The sequence below is a fragment of the Thalassophryne amazonica genome, chromosome 14, assembly GCF_902500255.1.
Source record: "Thalassophryne amazonica chromosome 14, fThaAma1.1, whole genome shotgun sequence".
NCBI classification, from domain to species: domain Eukaryota; kingdom Metazoa; phylum Chordata; class Actinopteri; order Batrachoidiformes; family Batrachoididae; genus Thalassophryne; species Thalassophryne amazonica.
The window spans coordinates 10181030-10202832 of NC_047116.1; the positions used below are offsets into that span (position 1 = coordinate 10181030).

Consider the following 21803-nt stretch of genomic DNA (forward strand, 5'->3'; position numbering starts at 1 on the left):
AACACTATAAGAAATCAGGAAAAAAAAATTGTGGCAGTCAGTAACGGTTACTTTTTTAGACCAAGCAGAGGGAAAAAAAATATGGAATCACTCAATTCTGAGGAAAAAATTATGGAATCATGAAAAATAAAAGAACGCTCCAACACATCACTAGTATTTTGTTGCACCATCTCTGGCTTTTATAACAGCTTGCAGTCTCTGAGGCATGGACTTAATGACTGACAAACAGTACACTTCATCAATCTGGCTCCAACTTTCTCTGACTGCTGTTGCCAGATCAGCTTTGCAGGTTGGAGCCTTGTCATGGACCATTTTCTTCAACTTTCACCAAAGATTTTCAATTGGATTAAGATCCGGACTATTTGCAGGCCATGACATTGACCCTATGTGTCTTTTTGCAAGGAATGTTTTCACAGTTTTTGCTCTATGGCAAGATGCATTATCATCTTGAAAAATGATTTCATCATCCCCAAACATCCTTTCAATTGATGGGATAAGAAACGTGTCCAAAATATCAACGTAAACGTGTGCATTTATTGATGATGTAATGACAGCCATCTCCCCAGTGCCTTTACCTGACATGCAGCCCTATATCATCAATGACTGTGGAAATTTACATGTTCTCTTCAGGCAGTCATCTTTATAAATCTCATTGGAACGGCACCAAACAAACGTTCCAGCATCATCACCTTGCCCAATGCAGATTCGAGATTCATCACTGAATATGACTTTCATCCAGTCATCCACAGTCCACGATTGCTTTTCCTTAGCCCATTGTAACCTTGTTTTTTTCTGTTTAGGTGTTAATGATGGCTTTCATTTAGCTTTTCTGTATGTAAATCCCATTTCCTTTAGGTGGTTTCTTAAAGTTCAGTCACAGACGTTGACTCCAGTTTCCTCCCATTCGTTCCTCATTTGTTTTGTTGCGCATTTTCGATTTTTGAGACATATTGCTTTAAGTTTTCTGTCTTGATGCTTTGATGTCTTCCTTGCTCTACCAGTATGTTTGCCTTTAACAACCTTCCCATGTTGTTTGCATTTGGTCCAGAGTTTAGACACAGCTGACTGAACAACATCTTTTGCAACATTGCGTGATTTACCCTCTTTTAAGAGTTTGATAATCCTCTCCTTTGTTTCAATTGACATCTCTCATGTTGGAGCCATGATTCATGTCAGTCCACTTGGTGCAACAGCTCTCCAAGGTGTGATCACTCCTTTTCAGATGCAGACTAACGAGCAGATCTGATTTGATGCAGGTGTTAGTTTTGGGGATGAAAATTTACAGGGTGATTCCATAATTTATTCCTCAGAATTGAGTGAGTCCATATTTTTTTCCCTCTGCTTGGTCTAAAAAAGTAACCATTACTGACTGCCACAATTTTTTTTTCTTGATTTCTTATAGTGTTTCTTAAAACCAGAAAGTTGCCATTTGAAATGACTTTAGTTTTGTGTCATGTTTGTGATCTCCTTTTTTTTCTACAAAATTAAACAACTGAATGAACATCCTCCGAGGCCGGTGATTCCATAATTATTGCCAGGGGTTGTACAATCACAATAAAATAAGTGAGAGAGAAAAGCGCAGACAGTGAGACTGACCTTTTGGGTAGTCCTCCAACAGGAGGTTAAAGTGGCCCAGCTGACAGAAAATGTTTGGGTCCACTTTCCCGTCTGCCTTCAGGATGAGTGCGTCATAACAGCTGATGGCCTAAACAGAAGAGTAAAGAGTTCATCAGCGGGCGGAAACTCTGCAGCTGCAACGAAGAACGCACATTTATTAAAGAAAAAGCATCCACTGGGGTGACAAATGTGGGTCTGGAGATTAAAACGCTTTAACTGAGAGCGATGAGCTGGTGTCCGGTATCCCAACAAACATCTGTTTTCCACCGTCTCCGGAGGTGTTCAACACATACAGACCCGGTCATCACCTGCATACATTTCAATAACGGCCACACAAATGACTTGTTTGTTTACACTGCAGCCTTGGAAAAAGAGAGATGTGTGTCTACGAGTCTAAGAGCGACAGCGACGATGACACGGCAGCCATTTGTGGTTTAAAGGTGATGAGCGACAACGTCACAGTGACTGAGTGCAATTTGTGTTTGGGCTGGAGCCTCGCTGATATGGACAGGACACCAACTCACCCACGTGACACCGAACTGGTCAAAAATATGCCTGACTAGTGCTGCAACAAACTCTTAATTATGAATTAAATCAATCAACCAGTTCTTCTTATGCTTCATTACTTGTAAAGCACTTTGAGTGTCTGATGCACATGGAAAAGTGCTATATAAATGCAGTCCATTTATTTGCTTCCATCATCTGCAGCCCCAAATCAGACACCGTATGAAAAATGCAAACTGGAAAGAAGAAGAAAAAAAAATGAACATATTTTTCTTACATTTACTTTGAGTTGTATTTCAATGCCGAAAACAAAACCCAAAGATATTTCATGTTTCTTGTAGTCAGCTTCATTTTCTTAGCATAAATGGTATGTTCCCTAACGGCCTAAAAGGCGCCATGTACACCATGTAGAACTGACACAAATTATGTGTAACTTCTTTTAAAAAAAAGTAACAATAATAATAGCCATGATTTTGTCCTGTGTGCACACAGCAGCCTCTCTCTCCATGTGTATGCCTCTATGACTGGGCACCAGCATAGACATTTAATGACCACCGCTGCCCGTCACTTCAGCCGCAACATCCTTGTTTCATGTCGGCACACGGCTTTACATAATCTGAAGCAAAGATTGTACTGCAAAGCACTTGGAATCTTCAAAGCTTTGAACTGAAGTTTTATGGACTAACTAAGCTATGACACCTAGTTACTGACTGATAACGTTAGATATCAAAGTGACGTTCGGTAATCCATTGTGTTAAACATCTGTGCTGATAACCGGACAACACCTGTTGATGCAGCTGGACAACTTCATTAAATGGTGAGTTTTAAAGCAATTCCATAGGTCAACGACATTAGCCTAACAGAGTAATACTGACACTAAAGGGCAGCCTGGATAACTTTAAAAAAAACAAAAAAAAAACAATGTTCCTCAATGAAAGATTGGAAAGGATTTGCATGTTTCTCCATCCACAGTACATAATATTAAATGATTCAAATAGTCTGGAGGAAATTCAGTGAGCAAGGGAAAAGCCTAAGATGAACACCTGTGAACATAAATCCTCCAGACAGCAATGAATCAAGAACAGCCATTCATCAATAGTTGATATAACCACATGGGAAACCTTTGACAAGCAGTTTTATATATTGTTAAAACCACTGATTATTAGCCTCAGCCGACAGACAAGGTTCATAGTGTGTGTGTGTGTGTGTTGAACTGAAACCCAGTTACATGCTTATTATTAAACGTACAAGTCCTACTAAATTAATGTGCACACAAAGACAATCAAAATGACACTCAAAATGCACCAGAAGCCAACAAATGACATCATTTCCCCCTCCTCTAAGTTTATTGGAGGATGCCACCAAACCCCAATCTCCCCATCTACATTTGCCCCAACTTTGCCGAGCATGCAGCAATCCACTCATTTCTAACTGCCACCTATTATGTAACTTGTAGAGCACCTTAGTTAATATACATCCATTGCTGCCTGCAAAATATACCTTAAAAAGTTGGAAAGCTAAAGTATTTACCACTTTGTTACCACTCCTAATCACAACACTTAAAAAGGCATTTTGGTATTGAGAATCAGTGATGGGCACAGTTTGGCTAATCTGATAGCAGATATTATCAAAGCTAATGTTTTTGCTATCAGATTAGCTTTTCAGATAAGTTTTAAACCATCACCAGACCAATTATCTTCTGATAATTTTTTTTGCTGGTAAAATTTAATGGTCAAAAACATTTGTAAACCCTAAAATCAAAGATTTTAGTCCGTCTGTTGTGTGTTGGCCGTTCGACGCAGGAAGCATTGTGGGTAGCGTAGTTCAGGTTCACTTTGGATGTTATTGTCGATTTGTCCACTCGACACAAAAACAAAGACTAAATTTAACATTTTATTTTATTTTTTTGTGGCTGTAATTTAAAAGCCAAGACTGTGTGGGAGAGGAGCTCTCACGATTAGACACCGTTTTGAATAAAAAAAAAAACAAAAAAAAGAGAAACGCTTTATGTGGATTATTTATTCAGATGAATCCCACTGAAACTAACAGGTACGAATTTATATTTATTACGTTTATTTTATTCTGCCAATCAATGCATTAATGGATGTATTTCGGTTGTTTAAGCTGTAGGGTTCAAATTGTGTGAAAAAACAGAAGCTTTTAGTTCGTAAATGACGGTATATCTAATACCGAGATAAACTGATTTCTAATACTGTGTTTTACTGCTTTTGAAAGATGATGACAGTGTTTGGGGTTTATTTTTTTTATTTATTCATTTTTCATGTGTTCTTTGTGTTTGTGATCCTTGAATTTACCCTGCAGCCCCTGCGGCGCTTAAAATGAAAATGGTTTATCAGAAGCCGACAGTGTAATCTAATGTGGCCAGATCTGAATCAATACTAATAGTTATCGGTTATCTGTAATAAAGAATTTTTTTTAGCAGTTTATTGGTTTATTGTCATAAAAGATAACTTTTCAGTTATCTGATTAATGGTTATCAAAGCTAACTTTTTGGTTAGCTGTGCCCACCACTATTGAGAATACCAAACAATGAAGACTTTCAGTTGATATTTTGTCCCATTCTTCTGACAAACGCATCTTAAGGCATGCAACAGTATGGGGGCTGCTATTGTTGCATTTTTTCCTTTCAAAATTCTCAATACATACTGTATTGTGGATGAGTCAGGACTGCAGGCAGGCCAGACTAGTCCAGTACCCATATCCTCTTCCTCCGCAACCATGCCTTTGTAATGTGTGCAGAATGTGGTTTTCCATACTTACTTAAATACGCAGGGACATCATTGGACAAGATGTTGCACTGAAGACAGCATATGTTGCTCTAAAATCTCAATGTACTTCTCTGCATTAATGTTGCCATTACAGGAGTGTAAATTAAGTTGCCAAGGGCACTGACAACCAGATGCCATGACAGCCTCTAAGTGGTGTTTTGACTGTAACTCTTTGTTGTAGTGCTAGACAAAGGTCTCTCATGTGGTTATATCAGCTATTGATGAATGAACATTCTTGATGCACTGTTGTCTGAGGGATCAAAGATCACAGGTGTTCACCTTAGGCTTGCACCCTTGCCCTTTATGCACTTAAATTCCTCCAGATTCCTTGAAACCTTTGATGATGATATGCAATGTAGAGGAAAAAATATGCAAATCCCTTGTAATATTTCATTAAGGAACAGATTTCAATAATTTTCTCATGCATTTGTTGATAATGTGGTGATCTTCCCATCTTTGCTCCTCAGCCAGCCTTTTGTGGATACCGCGTTTTTAAACCAAATCATGATTACAGTCACCTGTTGACATCACCTGTTCGGAATAACATTTTTATTTAATCTCATTACGAGGCCTAAATTGCCCCTGTCCCAACTTTTTTTTGGTATGTGCTGCAGACCTGAAAAGTAGAAAAGGATGTACAGTACATTAACAAGTAAAATGAAGTTAACTCCACAAAACATGAAATATCTTGGGTTAATATTGACTGCAATGAAATAGAAGTCAAAGTAAATGTAATAATCACTGTACGTTTTGTTTGTTGCATTTTCCATGTTGTTGCCAAATTATATGTGGCGTGGAAGAGAAAGCACTGAACAAAAAATAAATTATAAGAAAGGAATGAACACATCACAAGGAGAGTGCAGCAAGACAGAGCAGATAGGACAATTTGGAGACAAAGTGAGAAAAGCAAGCGCAAGATGGTTTCAGCACGTACAGTGTAGCGACATAAGAAATAACAGGAGGATGATGAGGATGGAGGCGGCACATAGGAGGTGGCCTATGGACGTGGTGGGAAACATGCAGGTGGTTTGTGTAACAGAAGATGCAGAGGACAAGTGACATGGAGACCCCTAATAGAAGTCCAAAGAAGATGTTTGAAGGCCCTGACCTTCAACAGTCCCATTCCAATCATTTGAAGACATTCTCCCAGGGAATATTTACAAAGTCTCCCAAAAATCTGCTCAACCATTCAGTTACTTTGTACACAGATGCGTGAGCGATTGCAATACCCTGCATGTAAAAATGCACATGCCTATCTCTGAAAAACGTGTCATGCAATTTGGTGTCAATCCACCAGTTGTTGATTCTGAGCAAAAGCTTGCACTAAAAAAAAAAAAAAAAAAAAAAAAAAGTTGCCCTAATGTATTGTGCATATAAAACGTATGGATACAATGCAATTAACTGAAATAAGCACGGGCAAAGTCGCCAAGTACCCACAGTGTAAAACCTGCACAAGGACAAAGTGGCAATAACAATGTGTGGGCCTGACCTGAAAGTACTCTGAAAGTACTCTGGAACTGAAGAGTGGAACAGGCCAAAAACAAAACACATGCTGAGGACACCCAACGTGCACAAGTACTGTTAACGAGCACCAACAACTCTTACACCAAAACCTGGACTTCTACTTCATTTACGTTTGTTATAAACGATGTATTTTTGCCTCGGGGTGTTAGCCTAGCCATTGCTGCTAGGTCGAAAGAATTAAAAAAATGTTTCCCCCCTCCACGCCATCTTGGGTTAAACCAAACAGCCATTATTAATATAATTTTATTGTTTTTTTTTTTAGATTTTATTTTGCGAGTTTATAATAAGGAACTGTTTCTTCGAGATGGTGTTTATGTGTGAGCGAGGAACGGACAGCTAGCTAGCCGCTATGAGCTAGCAGCGGGAGCTGACGCACAAGCTCATTAACTCGTCGTTCTCGTCGCTGGCAGGACGGAACACAAACATCTCCCACCGTTCTCACTTCCTACAGACGCAAATACGAATTTGCAATATTTCAACACACAAAGCGTCAGCTTCCAAAGCGGGTCAACTCATCGGTGGCCGTTACGAAGTGACGGCGGTTGTTTGTTTTTTTAACGGTCGTAACGGCTGATAACGGTCGGTAAAACACTTCGACAAACGCAGCCGTCACTACGGCTCGTCCTGTCCGTTGTGCACCGTTGATTGACTTTATGTGGTGACGGTTTGATTATGTAACAGTGAAGGCGTTTAAAAAAAAAAAAACAGCGGGGCAGCCGTTAAAAGTTTCACTTTGGCGTTTAACGGCTGAGAGGCGTTTTGTGCAGCACTTATTTCAGTCGGGATGTGCACTAACAGTGAGAGGCGTCTGTGGCTCCTGCTCTGTGGTGTCATACCTTTAACAGCAAGGCCTTCGTTCTGGCGCCATCTTCATGAAGCCTCTGAAATCCAAACAGAGAACTGCAAGTAGAGGACACATATACACGCGCGCGCGCGCGCACACACACACACACACACAGGCGGTTCCGCGTTACTCAGGCAGGCCGTTTGTGTTGGTTACTTCAAAGTGCACGAATAAAAGCGGCGATCTGGAGGGCAGAAGCAGCGGAGACGGTTGGCCGAACGTGTGGTCTGACCTGTCAATCCGGGCCAGGCGCGCTCTCTCCGGCGCTGTTAGCTTTGGAAAGTCCTCCTCGATTTCATTCGCTTTTCCCGACGCCATTTTCTTCTCCTCATCACCAGCAGCGGCGGCCAGCAGCGACACTCCGCACGACTTCATGGGGGAGCACCAGCGACTCGCTACCGAACGCCAAAACAAAAACCCAAAGGACGGCGCCGCGTCCGGGACCGAAGCGGGGCGGGTTTTCTCGTCAAATCCTCAAGGAAATGATCCCTTTAAGTTAGCTTCCACACTCCTCATTGTACAAAAAAACACGGCGTGCACTCCGGTGCCAGGTGTGTGCATGAGACTGATGTAATGTTGCGTTTTACGACTGTAGTGGTGTTTGATAATATCGCAAAAACTTCCCCAAGCATCAGCTCAAAGTTGTTGTAATTGTGTCACACAGGCGAGCGCACGCCGCCGCCGTCGGCACGCCCTCCGCTCGCCTCGGCCAATCGGCGGCCGGCGTGCCCTGTCACGTGGCTGTGCCCCGGTGGATGTGTTGTTGCCCAACGCGAGCATGGACGCGCGCGCACGCAACGGGCTCCTCAGGTTTCCCCGCCTCTCCGTGTCCGGTGATTGGTCACTGCTGCTGAAGTGTGGTTACGTAACTGTGTTTTCAAACCACCCATTGGTCGAATGAGTTGTCAGTTTTGTTTCAGAGGGCGGGCCGTCAGGGACGCCAGCTCAAGGTTTTGTTATTTTTTTGGCAAATATACGAAACAGAAATTACCGAGTTTTGGTTATTACCGTTGTGGTAATAAAAAAAAAAAGAAAAAAAGAAAACAACCAAAAAGCGAAACAAATCGGAAGTTTTACTAATAACTTAATTAATTGAGCCCTGTACTATTTTCACATCATTTAAATTTTTTAAATTGCAAAAGTGTTAATAAGCACTTTAATTTAGCAACAAAGTTCAAAGCTTGACAGTCTATCTATCTATCATAGATGGATATCTGTGGTGTTTTGATGTTTAATTGTTGTATTTTTTTATGTATTTGTCCTGAAAGTGGTCTATATTGTTATTATTCCTTATCAAAACAAATTGTTTTTGTTACATTATAACAATCAAAATACATGTAAACAGTACAATGTATCCATTTTTTGACATGTTTTTTCTTCATATAGCATTAAAAGTTCAAAATTGAAATGTGAAGATTAATGTAGTTTAAAATACTAGTAGTAGTAGTAATGGTACAGTGACTTTTGTCTATTTTGTTGAGGAAAGTTGGATATTGAAAGTATCAGAAGTGATACTGAATGGCAGAAGTATGTTTTTTGTTTTTTTGTTTATTTGTTTTTTAGATCAATGCAAAGCAGTTTCAAGTGTTCATCTCTCAGAGGAACCTGAAATGGAGAGCGAACACCAAGGAACTGGTGCAGAAGGCCCAACAGAGACTCTTCTTCCTGCAGACCCTCAGGAAATCCGGGCTCCCACATAAATGTCTCACCAACTTCTACCAGTGCACCATAGAAAGTGTCCTGAGCTGTAGATGCACGGTGTGGTTCTCTAGCTGCAACTCAGGAGAAGAAAGATCTTCAGCAGGTCACCAAGACTGCACAAAGATCATTGGTGCCCTGCTTCCACCACTGGAGCATCCACAGTAAAATCTCCAGCGTAAAACTAACAAAGACAGTGTTAATTTAACACTGGTGATTTTACTGTGTATCTATTCTGTCCAGTTGAGAAACGGAGACAAAAAGATCAGGTCAAAATGTCTCTACATTTGGAGTTGGTTCCTGGGCGCCGGACTGTGACTGCCCACTGCTCCTAGTGGTTGAATTGTGTCCAACTATAATTAGGATGGTTGAATGCAGAGAACAGATTTCGTTGTATGTATATGTGCAATGACAACAAAGCCTCTATTCTGTTCTAAATGTTATTTTTATTTCTTGACCTCTTTATTCCTTTTAGTCAATTACTGCTACTTAAAATTGCAATATTTGCAAGAATTACATATGCTGCTGTGACAAGGACTGCTGTCAAAGAGAATTCTGTTGTGTAGAAATGTGCAATGACAAAGAATCTGTCAGACTCAGTCACGGCAACCAAGTAGGCTGACTCAGGTCAACTAGACTTGTTTCATTCCTTGAAGACATTTCACCCTTCTGGATGAAGACAATAAACATCTTCATCCAGAAGAGGGAAACATCTTCAAGGAACGAAACAAGTCCAGCTGAGCTGAATCAGGCTTCTTGGATGAGTGTTGGGTAGTGTTGTGGAAACCACCAGCTTAGGTCAGCGTGTGTTGGCGAGGAACTGTTTATTGAACTTGACTTTGAAAACGATGCTGTGACCTTTGCAGAATCAATGAAAACACTGATTGCAGCACCTGAGAAGATCTGTGAGGTCCCACAGTGTCTCGGTTTGCCATGTTCCTGGAACAAAAACTAAGATCCAGCCTGAACTCAGCCATTAGAAGTGTATGAGGTGAGAGTGTAGAACAGGGGTGGCCAAGTTCGGTCCTCGAGAGCCACATTCCTGACACTCTTAGTTGTCTCCCTGCTCCAACACACCTGAATCCAATGAAAGACTCATTAAAAGTCTGCTAACAAGTCTTTCATTGGATTCAGGTCTTTCATTGGATTCAGGTGTGTTGGAGCAGGGAGACAACTAAGAGTGTCAGGAATGTGGCTCTCGAGGACCGAACTTGGCCACCCCTGGTGTAGAAATTCTCGAGACACTTATGTTTCACATTCATATCTCTGGGTCCTTTGAGATCAAAAGGCATCTGGGAAAGGTTTAAGGTGTTATGACCTCCCTGGCAATGCTGATGCTTTAACAGGGGAATGAAGGTCCAAGTCTTTGTGGCCGTGGTGCTTCTTGTCTTACTATGTTGTTATGACTCCAAAATCCAAAGTACTGACCTACATTGATGACTGGATGTCTGTGGCCACTTCAGAAGATCCTTGGGTACCGCTGGAATGATTTTGTGTCGAACAAAAGGTTACTTAGGGAGACTGATGAGGAGGGAACATCGCCTCCCACATTTTGTCCATGTGATGTGTTTCTTTGGACATAATCCAGCACACAGGTGCCTCAGTGTTGAGGACCCCAGCAACTGATAAAGAGCAAGTGGATCCCCATATATCACATGGCTGGAGAAGATAGATGGTTACTTTCAAGAAGGTCTGTACTGGGCCTTTGTGATTAAAGAAGGAGCTGAACCAGAAGGCTGAAGCTTTCAATTTACCTGTTGATTTACATTTCTATCCTCACTTATGGCGATGAACTTTGGGTAATGACTGAAAGAACAAGGTTGCAGACAGTATACAAGCAGCAAAATTGAGGTTCCTCCATTGAGTATTTGGGCTTACGCTCTGGGACAGTGGGAGAAGCTGGACTATCCGGGAGGGACTCAGTAGAACCGTTGCTTCTTCACATCGAAAGGGGCCAGCTGAGATGGTTCGGACATCTGGTGAGGATGCACCCTGATTGTCTCCCTCTGGGTGTCACGACCCTGACCCAGATAAACAACAGAAAATGAATTAATGAATGAATGAGCTTTCACCTTGTCAAATATGGCGGCTGTGTTGTTATGCAAATCACACGGCCACTGACCCAGAATTGTGGTCCTCATACATCAGAGCAAAGTGACACATTGCCAAAATATCATGATATATATATATATATACACACACACACACACACAGTGAGGCAAATAAGCATTTGTTTTCCCACCTACAAAGAATGTAGAGGTCTGTAATTTTTTTCGTAGGTACACTTCAACTGTGAGAGACAGAATCTTAAAAAAAAACAGAAAATCCCATTGAATGATTTTAAAATAATTTGCATTTCATTGCATAAAATAAGTATTTGATCACCTACCAACCAGCAAGAATTCTGGCTCATACAGACCTATTAGTTTTTCTTTAAGAAGCTCTCCTATTCTGCACTCTTTACCTGTATTAATTGCACGTGTTTGAACTCGTTACATGTATAAAAGTCAACTGTCCACACACTTAATCACACTCCAACCTGTCCACCATAGCCAAGACCAAAGAGCTGTCTAAGGACATCAGGGACAAAACTGTAGTGCACAAGGCTGGGATGGACTACAGGACAAAAGGCAAGCAGCTTGGTGAGAAGACAGCAACTGTTGGCACAATTATTAGAAAATGCAAAAAACACAAGATGACTGTCAAATCTCCCTCGGTCTGGAGCTCCATGCAGGATCTCACCTCGTGGGGTAAGGATGATTCCTTAAGAAAGCTGGGACCACAGTCGCAAAGACAACATTAGTAATACACAATGCTGTCATGGTGTAAAATCCTGCAAGGCAGCAAGGTCCCCCTATGTAAGCCAGCACATGTCCAGGAGACCAAAATAGAGCTTTTTGGGATCAACTCCACTCCGCCATGGATGAGAACATCCCCAAGAACACCGTCCCAACCGTGAAGCATGGGGGTGAAACATCATTTTTGGGGGTGCTTTTCTGCAAAGGGGACAAGATGACTGCACCACATTGAAGGGAGGATGGATTGTTGGGAAAGTGTAGGAACACGGACCCACAACAGGGGGCGCAAATGAACGGACAATGGAGAAAGTCAAATCACAAAGTTTTACTGTTGTGAACTCACACAACAAACACAACAGATTACAAATACAGCAGTAACCGAATTCCAAAGGTGTCGTGTGGGCAGGCTCGACGATAGGAGACGTCTGTCCGAGTCGAACCGGAACCACCCGATTTCCTCTGCCACCGAACCCCGGGGATACTGGAGCCGCCAAGTCCCGAACCCCAGGTGGCCACTGCCTCCGCTCGTCGGATCCGGTACTGCTGGCAAGGAACAGAAACAGTCAGGTGTGGGTGCGGCTGCACCCAGCAACACACAGGGTGGAAACACCACCTCCACCTCTTCTCAAAAACAACACTGAAGGATTGGAAGGTGAGTACTTATCTAGTCACGTCCAACACTGTCTTCAGCTGACCTTAAGCACAAGCAAAAAGTATTAACTCTTAGAATAGAGTAACTGGCTGAGTTCGTTACCTCCTTGGTAGAGCGATATCTCGGCAATGAGGTAGAGATGCCGTCCTGCTGATATACCTCCCTGTTGATTGATATCAGCTGTCTCGTCTCAGGTGATGGGTGACAGCTGTCACCCTGGCTGCTCCTGTGAGGCGGCAGCGCCCTCTGGTGCCTGGAGCCCGCACTCCAGACAGGGCGCCCTCTGGTGGTGGTGGGCCAGCAGTACCTCCTCTTCAGCGGCCCACACAACATGGATGGGGTCATGTATTGCAAGATTCTGGCAAACAGCCTCCTTACCTCAGTAAGAGCATTGAATATGGGTCATGGCTGGGTCTTTCAGCATGACAATGACCCCAAACACACAGCCAGGGCAACTAAGGAGGGGCTCCGTAAGAAGCATTTCAAGGTCCTGGAGTGGCCTGGCCAGTCTCCAGACCTGAACTCAATAGAAAATCTTTGGAGGAATCTGAAACTCGAAACCTGAAAGATCTGGAGAAGATCTGTATGGAGGAGTGGAACAAAATCCCTGCTGCAGTGTGCAAACTTGGTCAAGAAGTACAGGAAACGTCTGACCTCTGTAATTGCAAACAAATGTTTCTGTACCAAATATACCAAAAGATTTTCTATTGTATCAAATATTTATTTCATGCAATAAAATGCAAATTAATAATTTAAAAATCATGTGATTTTCTGATTTATTTATTTTTTTTTTTTTGTAGATTCAGTCTCTCACAGTTGAGTACCTACAATAAAAATTACAGACCTCTCTGTTCTTTGTAGGTGGGAAAACTTGCAAAATCAACAAGTGTATCAAATACTTATTTGCCTCGCTATATGTATATACAACCCCAATTCTACTGAAGTTGGGACGTTGTGTGAAATGTAAATAAAAACAGAATACAATGATTTGCAAATCCTCTTCAACATATATTCAATTGAATACACCACAAAGACAAGATATTTAATCTTCAAACTGATAAACTTTGATGTTTTAAACTAATATTAATATATTACTAATAATATAATAATATATGGTAATATAATAATAATATTACTAACAAATATTTGCTCATTTTGAAATGGATGCCTGCAACACGTTTCAAAAAAGCTGGGACAGTGGTATGTTTAACACTGTGTTACATCACCTTTCCTTTTAACAACACTCAATAAGCATTTGGGAACTGAGGACACTAATTGTGAGTGTCATGATTGGGTATAAAAGGAGCATCCTCAAAAGGCTCAGCCGTTCACAAGCAAAGATGGGGTGAGGATCACCACTTTGAAAAAATAGTCCCAACAGTTTAAGAACAATGTTTCTCAATGTTCAATTGCAAGGAATTTAGGGATTCCATCATCTACAGTCCATACTATAATCAGAAGATTCAGAGTATCTGGAGAATATTCTACACGTAAGCAGCAAGGCCAAAAACCAACATTGAATGCCCGTGACCTTCAATCCCTAAGGTGGCACTGCATTAAAAACCGACATCATTTTGTAACGGATCTTACTGCGTGGGCTCAGGAACACTTCAGAAAACCATTGTCAGTTAACACCGTTCACCACTACATCTACAAGTGCAAGTTAAAGCTCTTCCATGCAAAGCGAAAGCCATACATCAACAACATCCAGAAACACCGCCGCCATCTCTGGGCCGGAGCTCATTTGAAATGGACAGTGGAAAAGTGTGCTGTGGTCTGATGAGTCCACATTTCAAATTGTTTTTGGGGACAAAAGAGGAAGAAAACCATCCAGATTGTTACCAGTGCAAAGTTCAAAAGCCAGCATCTGTGATGGTATGGGGGTGTGTTAGTGCCCATGGCATGGACATCTTACACATCTGTGATGGCACCATCAATGCTGAAAGGTACATCCAGGTTTTGGAGCAACACATGCTGCCATCCAAGCAACGTCTTTTTCAGGGACGTCCCTGCTTATTTCAGCAAGTCAATGCCAAGCCACATTCTGCACATGTTACAACAGTGTGGCTTCATAGTAAAAGAGTGCGGGTACTAGACTGGCCTGTCTGCAGTCCAGACCTGTCGCCCATTGAAAATGTGTGGTGCATTATGAAGCGCAAAATACAATAACGGAGACCCTGGACTGTTGAACAACTGAAGTCATACATCAAGCAAGAATGAGAAAGAATTCCACCTACAAAGCTTCAACAATTAGTGTCCTCAGTTCCCAAACGCGTATTGAGTGTTGTTAGAAGGAAATGTGATGTACAGTGTTAAACATACCACTGTCCCAGAAATTAAATTTTTTAGTGGAAAGTAATAATGAAAACTTTGTTAGAGAGAACAAACTGTTACTAGGACCACATCTAAGTTTAATGCTTTATTGTATTATCTCGGCAGTTTTATATGCTGTATTGCTTTACATATGTGTATTTTATTTCCAAATAATTTAAAATCTAAAACTTTATTAGAATTTACACACTCCAGGAGTTAAAACAAACAAAAAAAAGGGGGGGGGGGAACCCAAAATAAATTCAACATAAAAATACAATAATAAAAAGTATATTGGAAAAACTAATTTCGGGGCTTTAGTATATAAATTTTATTTTTAATAAACGTGTGTTGTTATTGTTTTTTTGTTTTTTTTTTAATGTAAATAAGGAGGACAGAGTCAGTCGTTGGCAGTTGAGGTCAGAACTGCCGATCTTCTTCAAAATGGCGAACAGACGAAAGGGTAAGTCGGCCTACAAACGAATTATTTCTCCATTTTGGAAGCAAACGTCACGGTTAAATTTTTTCCTGTTAATTTAAGTGTCGTGGGGAAAACTTCCTGCACTTTGAATCACTGTGTGTTGAGTCTAAAGGATTAACTTTTGGACTTTCTCTCCAAGTAGCTTTTGTGCTAGTCGTTTCTAAAACTGTTAACACCGGGGGATTAATTACTAACAAGGCGTCAAACGGCAAGTGAAAGAATGACAGGTGTTGCCGGTGTGTCGGGTTTAATGTTTTTAATGTTTTAACCGGTTAGCTGTTATCAAACAATCTTACTCTCAACAGTCGCGGTTTTATGCCCGTTATTATCATTGTTTTTTTTTTTTTTTTTCCTTCCATTGATTTAAAGATATAGAGGAGGAGGTGTATGACACGGTCATGGACCTGACAGACTACGCCAAACGTCAGCCGTGGTGGAAGCGGTTGTTCGGTAACAACTCCGGTCCGATAGCACAGAAATACTCTGTGGCCACTCAGCTCACCATAGGCGGAGTCAGCGGGTGGTAAGTGGGCACCTCATCCTCCACACTAGCGCCACATCAGTTAAGCCCCGGTCACACAGCACTAACGATGGACACCAAAGCCAAAACAAAACAAGAAATCTGGATTTACGTTGACTTTTGGAGACATTGTTTAACCGTCATCCAGCTTAGTTTCTGTAGCTGGAGCTTTATCAGAATTTTCAAACTGTTGAAAAATGTGAACGGATCCTGACAACAACCTCAATTCATAAATATTAACACAAAAAGTACTTGCGAGATAAAATGGGCAGAACACAGATAGCAGGACCAGACTTGGGACTCCATCGTTTCTTTTTGTTGGTATTCCTATCGGTGTTTACAGCGGCCCTGTTGATTGCAGAGAGCCATTTCTCACACCTGCATTTCTCAGATGGTATAATATAGAACTGCCGTTCTGGATAACCCGGAATACAACAACTTTTGGGCATTTTCGTGCTGCTTTCAATGTTACCAAAGTTGTGCAATTCCCCCAAACTAAGATGGCAGCTCACTTCCGGCTCATAAGTTCCCGGATGTCCAGCTGTGAGAATGGCAAGCTAAAAGTGGACGCTCTGTTTTTGGCCGAACTGTCCAGTTTCTGGGTATTCTCTGTTAGTACACGCCCACGGCCGACATGCTTGTTGAATTCGTGCGCAAAACATAGTTCCCAGACCTGTGATAACAGTACATTTTCATGGGTAACAAAAACATCAGGAGTATATTTGGCACAAGAACTTATGTATCTCGTGTGTTTTTACGCCTAAATGATCATAAGTCTATACTCACACTCATCCAGCAGCATTTTCAAATTCAGCGCTGGAGCAGGTAGTCCGGCGAACTATCCCACAATTCCAAAATAGCAGAGATGTCGCTCAGAGAGCGGCACGCTGAGCAGGGTGCTCATCTTCTGCTGGCTACGGGTTGGAGTGGAGACACGCCACTTTCAGCGAAGTGTCAAATTCGAAGGCGAGAATTCTTACTTCCATGACTGGCCCCCAATAAAAACAAGCTCGAGCTGCATTGATTGTCGGTTGAAATCAGATGGTTTTGTTTTGTCTCTAACTTGCTTCTAACAGCCAGCTGACAGCTCTCACTGCCCGGAACAGTGAGATTTATACACCAAGCTGGCCTGAAATGAACCATTGTACATTAAATTTACTTTATTGATGAGTCTGACCCCTTTGAAAAGTTACCAAATTATATGTATTTGTACTGAGCTCGGCAATGTTTTCATCAGCCAAAAATGGCCACCAGAGGGCGCTCAATGTAAAGTCCATGCCAACCCATAACCCATTCCACAATTTTGAATCTGGCACTTTCTTTCTTTCTGACACTGAGTGAGACCAAAACTCTTTCTTTCTTTCTTTCTCATCCCCATCCCCCATTCAAGAAACTGCCTTACAGACACGGATCGCATTCACTGGATTAAAAAAAAAAATTAGATTACAAGAAAAGATCTCGTACTTGCGAGATCCTGCTCTCACAATCATGAAATCAGGAAAGGTACCACATTGACCACTGCTTTGCTCAGAACCACATACTGCACATCCACAAAGAAAATGTCTGTATGCAGTTCCATTTCTTCTGATTCCTGAGTCATAATTGAAAATAGTCTGATTTGTAACCAACAAAGAGGCACTGTGATCGGACACAGAGTGTGGATTTTCCCGATTTTCATTCATCCAGGAACACTTCAGGGGAAAATCCACACTTTGTGTCTGATCACAGTGCCTCGTCGTTGGTTACAAATCAGACGAATTTCGATTATGACTCAGGAATTCTCACGCTAGTCTTCACTGAAGGATTGGAAATAGCGGAATTGCATAAAGATGTTTTCTTTGTGGATGTGCAGTATGTGGTTCTGAGCAAAGCAGTGGTCAGTGTGGCACCTTTCCTGATCTCATAATTACGAGATAAGGTGTTTCTTTTTTCTTTTTATCCCATGAATGCAATTTGCTTGCATTCATGGGATTTGCTTGTCATTGTCTTCATTTTTCCACCATGTGGGGATTCCTGTTTGGCAAATACCCAAAAGAGTGTGAATCATTCTGATGTTACACCATTGTTAATAAAGTTAAATGTAACTACAGTACAAAATCTTTGTCAACAATTTATCTGTGTCGGGAAGCTGGCTGCCATCACAGACACTTTCCAGCCTGTTTTGCTTTGTTGTCTTATTTAATATTTAAAAAAAAAAACCTTTGCACTGCCTGTATATGACAAGTGTTATTCATGTTCTTTGTCTTGGATTAACAGTCTCTTTATTTTTTAGGTGTACAGGATATCTCTTCCAGAAGGTTGGAAAAGTTGCTGCAGCAGTCGTAGGAGGTGGTCTTCTTCTTTTACAGGTATTAAAGGATTGCAAGACATGAGTATACATAAGAGGTACACACATTAGTGTGTTTTATGAATTTCACTTTAAATCTCACCCCTGTGACTCTTAATTGGAGTAAGCGGGTATAGAAAACAGATGGATGGATGGATTGAAGTCTTAATTCTGATGTTCCAAAGCCAAGGTGTCTCTTAGTTGTGAAACTTGTAATATGAAGGGTGTCTTTACAAGATCTTCCATAGATCCTCCACACATTATGACTTTATATTCATGACATTGAATTGTTATGACATAATTCATGTTATGGCATTTTTCTGTTTTTCTTAAGAAAATTATGAATTTCCCAAACATTGGCCATAATACACTGTTTTAATTTGGACATCTGCTTCCCCAGATAGCCAACAATCAAGGTTATATCCAGATAGACTGGAAGCGAGTAGAAAAAGATGTCAGCAAAGCTAAGAAGCAGTTGAAGAAGGGCAGCGAAAAAGCAGGCCCAGAGCTCAACACATTTGTCGAGAAGGTGAGACGTCAAAGATGTTTACATGTATGTTCCTGTGTTTTGCTTGTTTATAACTACCAATACAGGATCTTTTTTTTTGAACCGATACTACTTTCAGTATTTGATTCTAAAAGCCTATGCGAAGCAGAACAAAATAAATATTTCAAGATTTGTAATGTTTATTTGCTGTAAAATCCACAACTTGATCTGCGATAAATGAAGTTGCTAATGTTTTTAGCTTGATAATTGCTTTTTCTGACTATGTTTGAACACTGTCAGAGTTCCTTTAGTATTTCTGCAATTTTAAGTTTGTTTGATTTTGCGCAAATGACAGCATCTCATCAAACATCATTCACTATACATTTAAAGTCATCGTAGGCAGCATCGCTGTTCAGCGAACATCCCATCCATGAAATCCTACAGTAATTCATATAAAATGTCAACTTTTGTAATTAGCTTGGTGGTATCGTGTGCTACTGGTGGTGGCAATAAGGCGGACTGAACATGACAACAGTGCTTCAACACAAATGGACGTTCAGCACTGGGAGCATGTGCTGATGCCTTGCTTTGCAGCATCCTCGGCACTGCGGAGTCACCTTGGCTCCTGGATGGCAACCATCCAGGCAGATAAAAGGTCCATTCTCACCTCTCAACAGTAAGCGTCTCTCTGCCAGGTGAAATGTGGGCACCCCTTTGGCCTTTTCCAGTTGCTGCGGTCCGCAACACGGAGCCACCTGCGTACTGCATCCTGACCAGAGAAGTCCACCACATGAACAAAATGTCAGCTGATGCTCCATCACAATGCAAATGGCATGCCCAGTCAGCATCTCCATAAGTAAAAGTTCATTTAACACAAAGTCTTTCCAACAATATCCTCCGAATACACGTCTCACCAGCACACAGCAAGCACCAGGACCTTAGAGACTTGGACCTTCGTTCTCCTGCAAATGTAGGTAGATGGGAGTTTGATACAAAATCAAAAGACTGTGATGGATATTGAATTAGTTTGAAGCCACAGTCATGTACGGCAGATATGGCAACGACTCAGCTGTGAGAACAACATCTTCATGAAACAAGCAAGTTAGCAAAGGACTCACTGTTTGTTGTGTGAGCTTCGTGTAGTGAGATCCACTTTTACAGACCCAAAACAACAATACTGTTACCCAGCAGATGGCATGACCATAGCCTTTTTCAGAGTGGGAAGCCAGCTTGGAGATGAGTAGTCGGTTTGAATAGTTGGGTCTAGAGTGTGTTACCTTGTGAATGTGGACCTCATCATTATATTAAAAGATCTCGTGCCACAAATAAAAACAAATCTATTAACTATAAGAAATATGTGCTGATGGACCTGTAGTTCCCTGGCAAATTGGTGCAAGAGGGGTATAGTTGGTAGAGTCGTGGGGCAGTTATTCAACCATTTGCTGGCATTTGAATCCAACAACAACAAAAAGAAGGCCATGTTCAGCTCCCTGTGATGTTGTACAAGAGTGTTTTCGGACCAACTTTTGTCCAAAGCATTTTTGGCCTGCGACAGTTTTGTGTCAAGTAAATTGCAGAAGGAAGGCCTGTTTTTGTACAGTTGAGTCCAACTGAACCCAAATTGATTTACCGGAGCACTTTACGAATATCGTCTCTTGAGCAAATAGAGGGCTTACAGAGAATTATATTGAAATTTCTGTTGTTAAAATATCAATGTGACCATTTAAGAGTTATTTTCATGTGGGGTCTGCTTTAAACATCTTGTATACTGATACATTTTTTGTTGTGTTTTTTTTTTTTTTTTTTTTTTTTTTTAGTCAAAGGAGTTTGTGAAGAAAAATTTTGTCGTCACAAGTGGGTTCGTCGGCGGTTTCCTGCTCGGCCTGGCGTCTTAGGATCCACCAGACTGGAAGAGTCTGCAGTACACTCCTCTATCAATAAAACCCACTGGGCAAAAAAAAAAAAAAAAGAAGTCACTGCTTTGGTGAATTTCAAAGTGTTAGCTTGTAGCTATGTGTTTATATATATATATATATATATATATATATATATAAAAAGCTGCTGAATATTATATTGCTGCTGTTGGTGGAAGTTGTGTTCCTCATTTCAACCAGAGCAACACTTTCAAATAGTTCTTGTTTATGGCCAAATAATAAGACATGCAAAATGAAAACATATTGATGATGAGAATTATAACTTGTAAAAAAAAAAAAAAAAGACTTGAAAGATTTTGTTGGGCATAATTTGGCAAAGACAACTGTACATGTATTTACCTTCATAACTTCATAATTGTTCAGCAGCATTGCCAAATCTTACATTTTCAGCCCTGAGGGATTGTTGATTTGAATGCGGTGAACTGAGTTGTGCACTGTTTTGGGATCTGTTCTGGACTTTTATAGGATTATGGTGTTTTTTTTTCGGCGTAACATTGCATGGGTTTTCACACACAGGTGGGTATACAGATATATGTATAAAACATTGAAAGAGTTGAAACTTGAATTTTATTCTGAAGTGCTGGTAGTTATGTCTTTTTAAGAGATGGTCTATGTTTGTGGATCTCCTTTTAAAATAGATTTTGTTGAGCAATAAATTGATGCTTTAGGTACAAAAGGCTGTTGTGTTTAATGGGCAAGTTTGCCGGATACATTTTAAAGATACTTATTTACTTTGGCAGTAGGATTACTTGAAAATTTACAAAAAATATTTAGACAGAGTATGCGGCCAAAAAAATTGGTATTGGACTGCTATGTAGAGACGGTACCTTCAACATCTTAACATCAATTAGTCTGACATTCAGTAAAATGTTGGCCACATTTGTTTTGTCACTAATAATATAGTGTATTGCTACACAACTGTCTATGCATGTGAGCAAAATTGTTGGAAGAGTTCCAGTTGGTGTAGATGGCTATCCTAAAATTGCCAAAGCTTGTGGGGTTATTCCACAGAACGCTGTTCCTTCCCATTTAATCTTGTATAGCAAATTGGGGTGCGTTTTGAAGCATCATAGTATCTTTTTGATACATCTTTGTCAATCTTGAACAAACTCGGTATACGTAGTGGTTACGGCCATCATCAGCACCATATTTCAAATAGTCTTTTTTTTTTTTTAACTTTTAAAGCTTTCTTCCACATTCTTAAAATTGTTGTTAGTACATGGTGACTTTGGGATATTCATAGTTTTAACAGCTTCAGTCATGTTTGAACTTTGGGGTATTTGTAGTGATTACAGCTTGAAACTTGTTTGATTGTGGCC

At 40.8% G+C, this 21803-nt stretch overlaps 2 protein-coding genes across 4 annotated transcripts in view; one reads left to right on the forward strand and one right to left on the reverse strand.

The window, feature by feature from the left end:
• kdm6a (lysine (K)-specific demethylase 6A) overlaps window positions 1–7943 on the reverse strand; it is a 100621-nt gene extending 92678 nt beyond the window's left edge. For all 3 annotated transcript variants that reach the window (XM_034186705.1, XM_034186703.1, XM_034186704.1), the window contains exons 1-3: window positions 7511–7943; window positions 7271–7334; window positions 1597–1705 (exon numbers count right to left, since the gene is read on the reverse strand). In XM_034186705.1, the coding sequence (XP_034042596.1) occupies window positions 1597–1705; window positions 7271–7334; window positions 7511–7653 (316 nt within the window). In that variant the 5' untranslated portion in view covers window positions 7654–7943. The remainder of the gene's footprint in view (window positions 1–1596; window positions 1706–7270; window positions 7335–7510) is intronic.
• Window positions 7944–15082: 7139 nt separating this feature from the next.
• fundc1 (FUN14 domain containing 1) lies at window positions 15083–21155 on the forward strand. Its single transcript, XM_034186709.1, has 5 exons — window positions 15083–15199; window positions 15587–15740; window positions 18010–18085; window positions 18464–18592; window positions 20368–21155. Exons 1-5 carry the CDS (start codon window positions 15181–15183, stop codon window positions 20443–20445), a joined length of 456 nt encoding a protein of 151 aa, XP_034042600.1. The 5' UTR covers window positions 15083–15180; the 3' UTR covers window positions 20446–21155.
• Window positions 21156–21803: the final 648 nt, after the last annotated feature.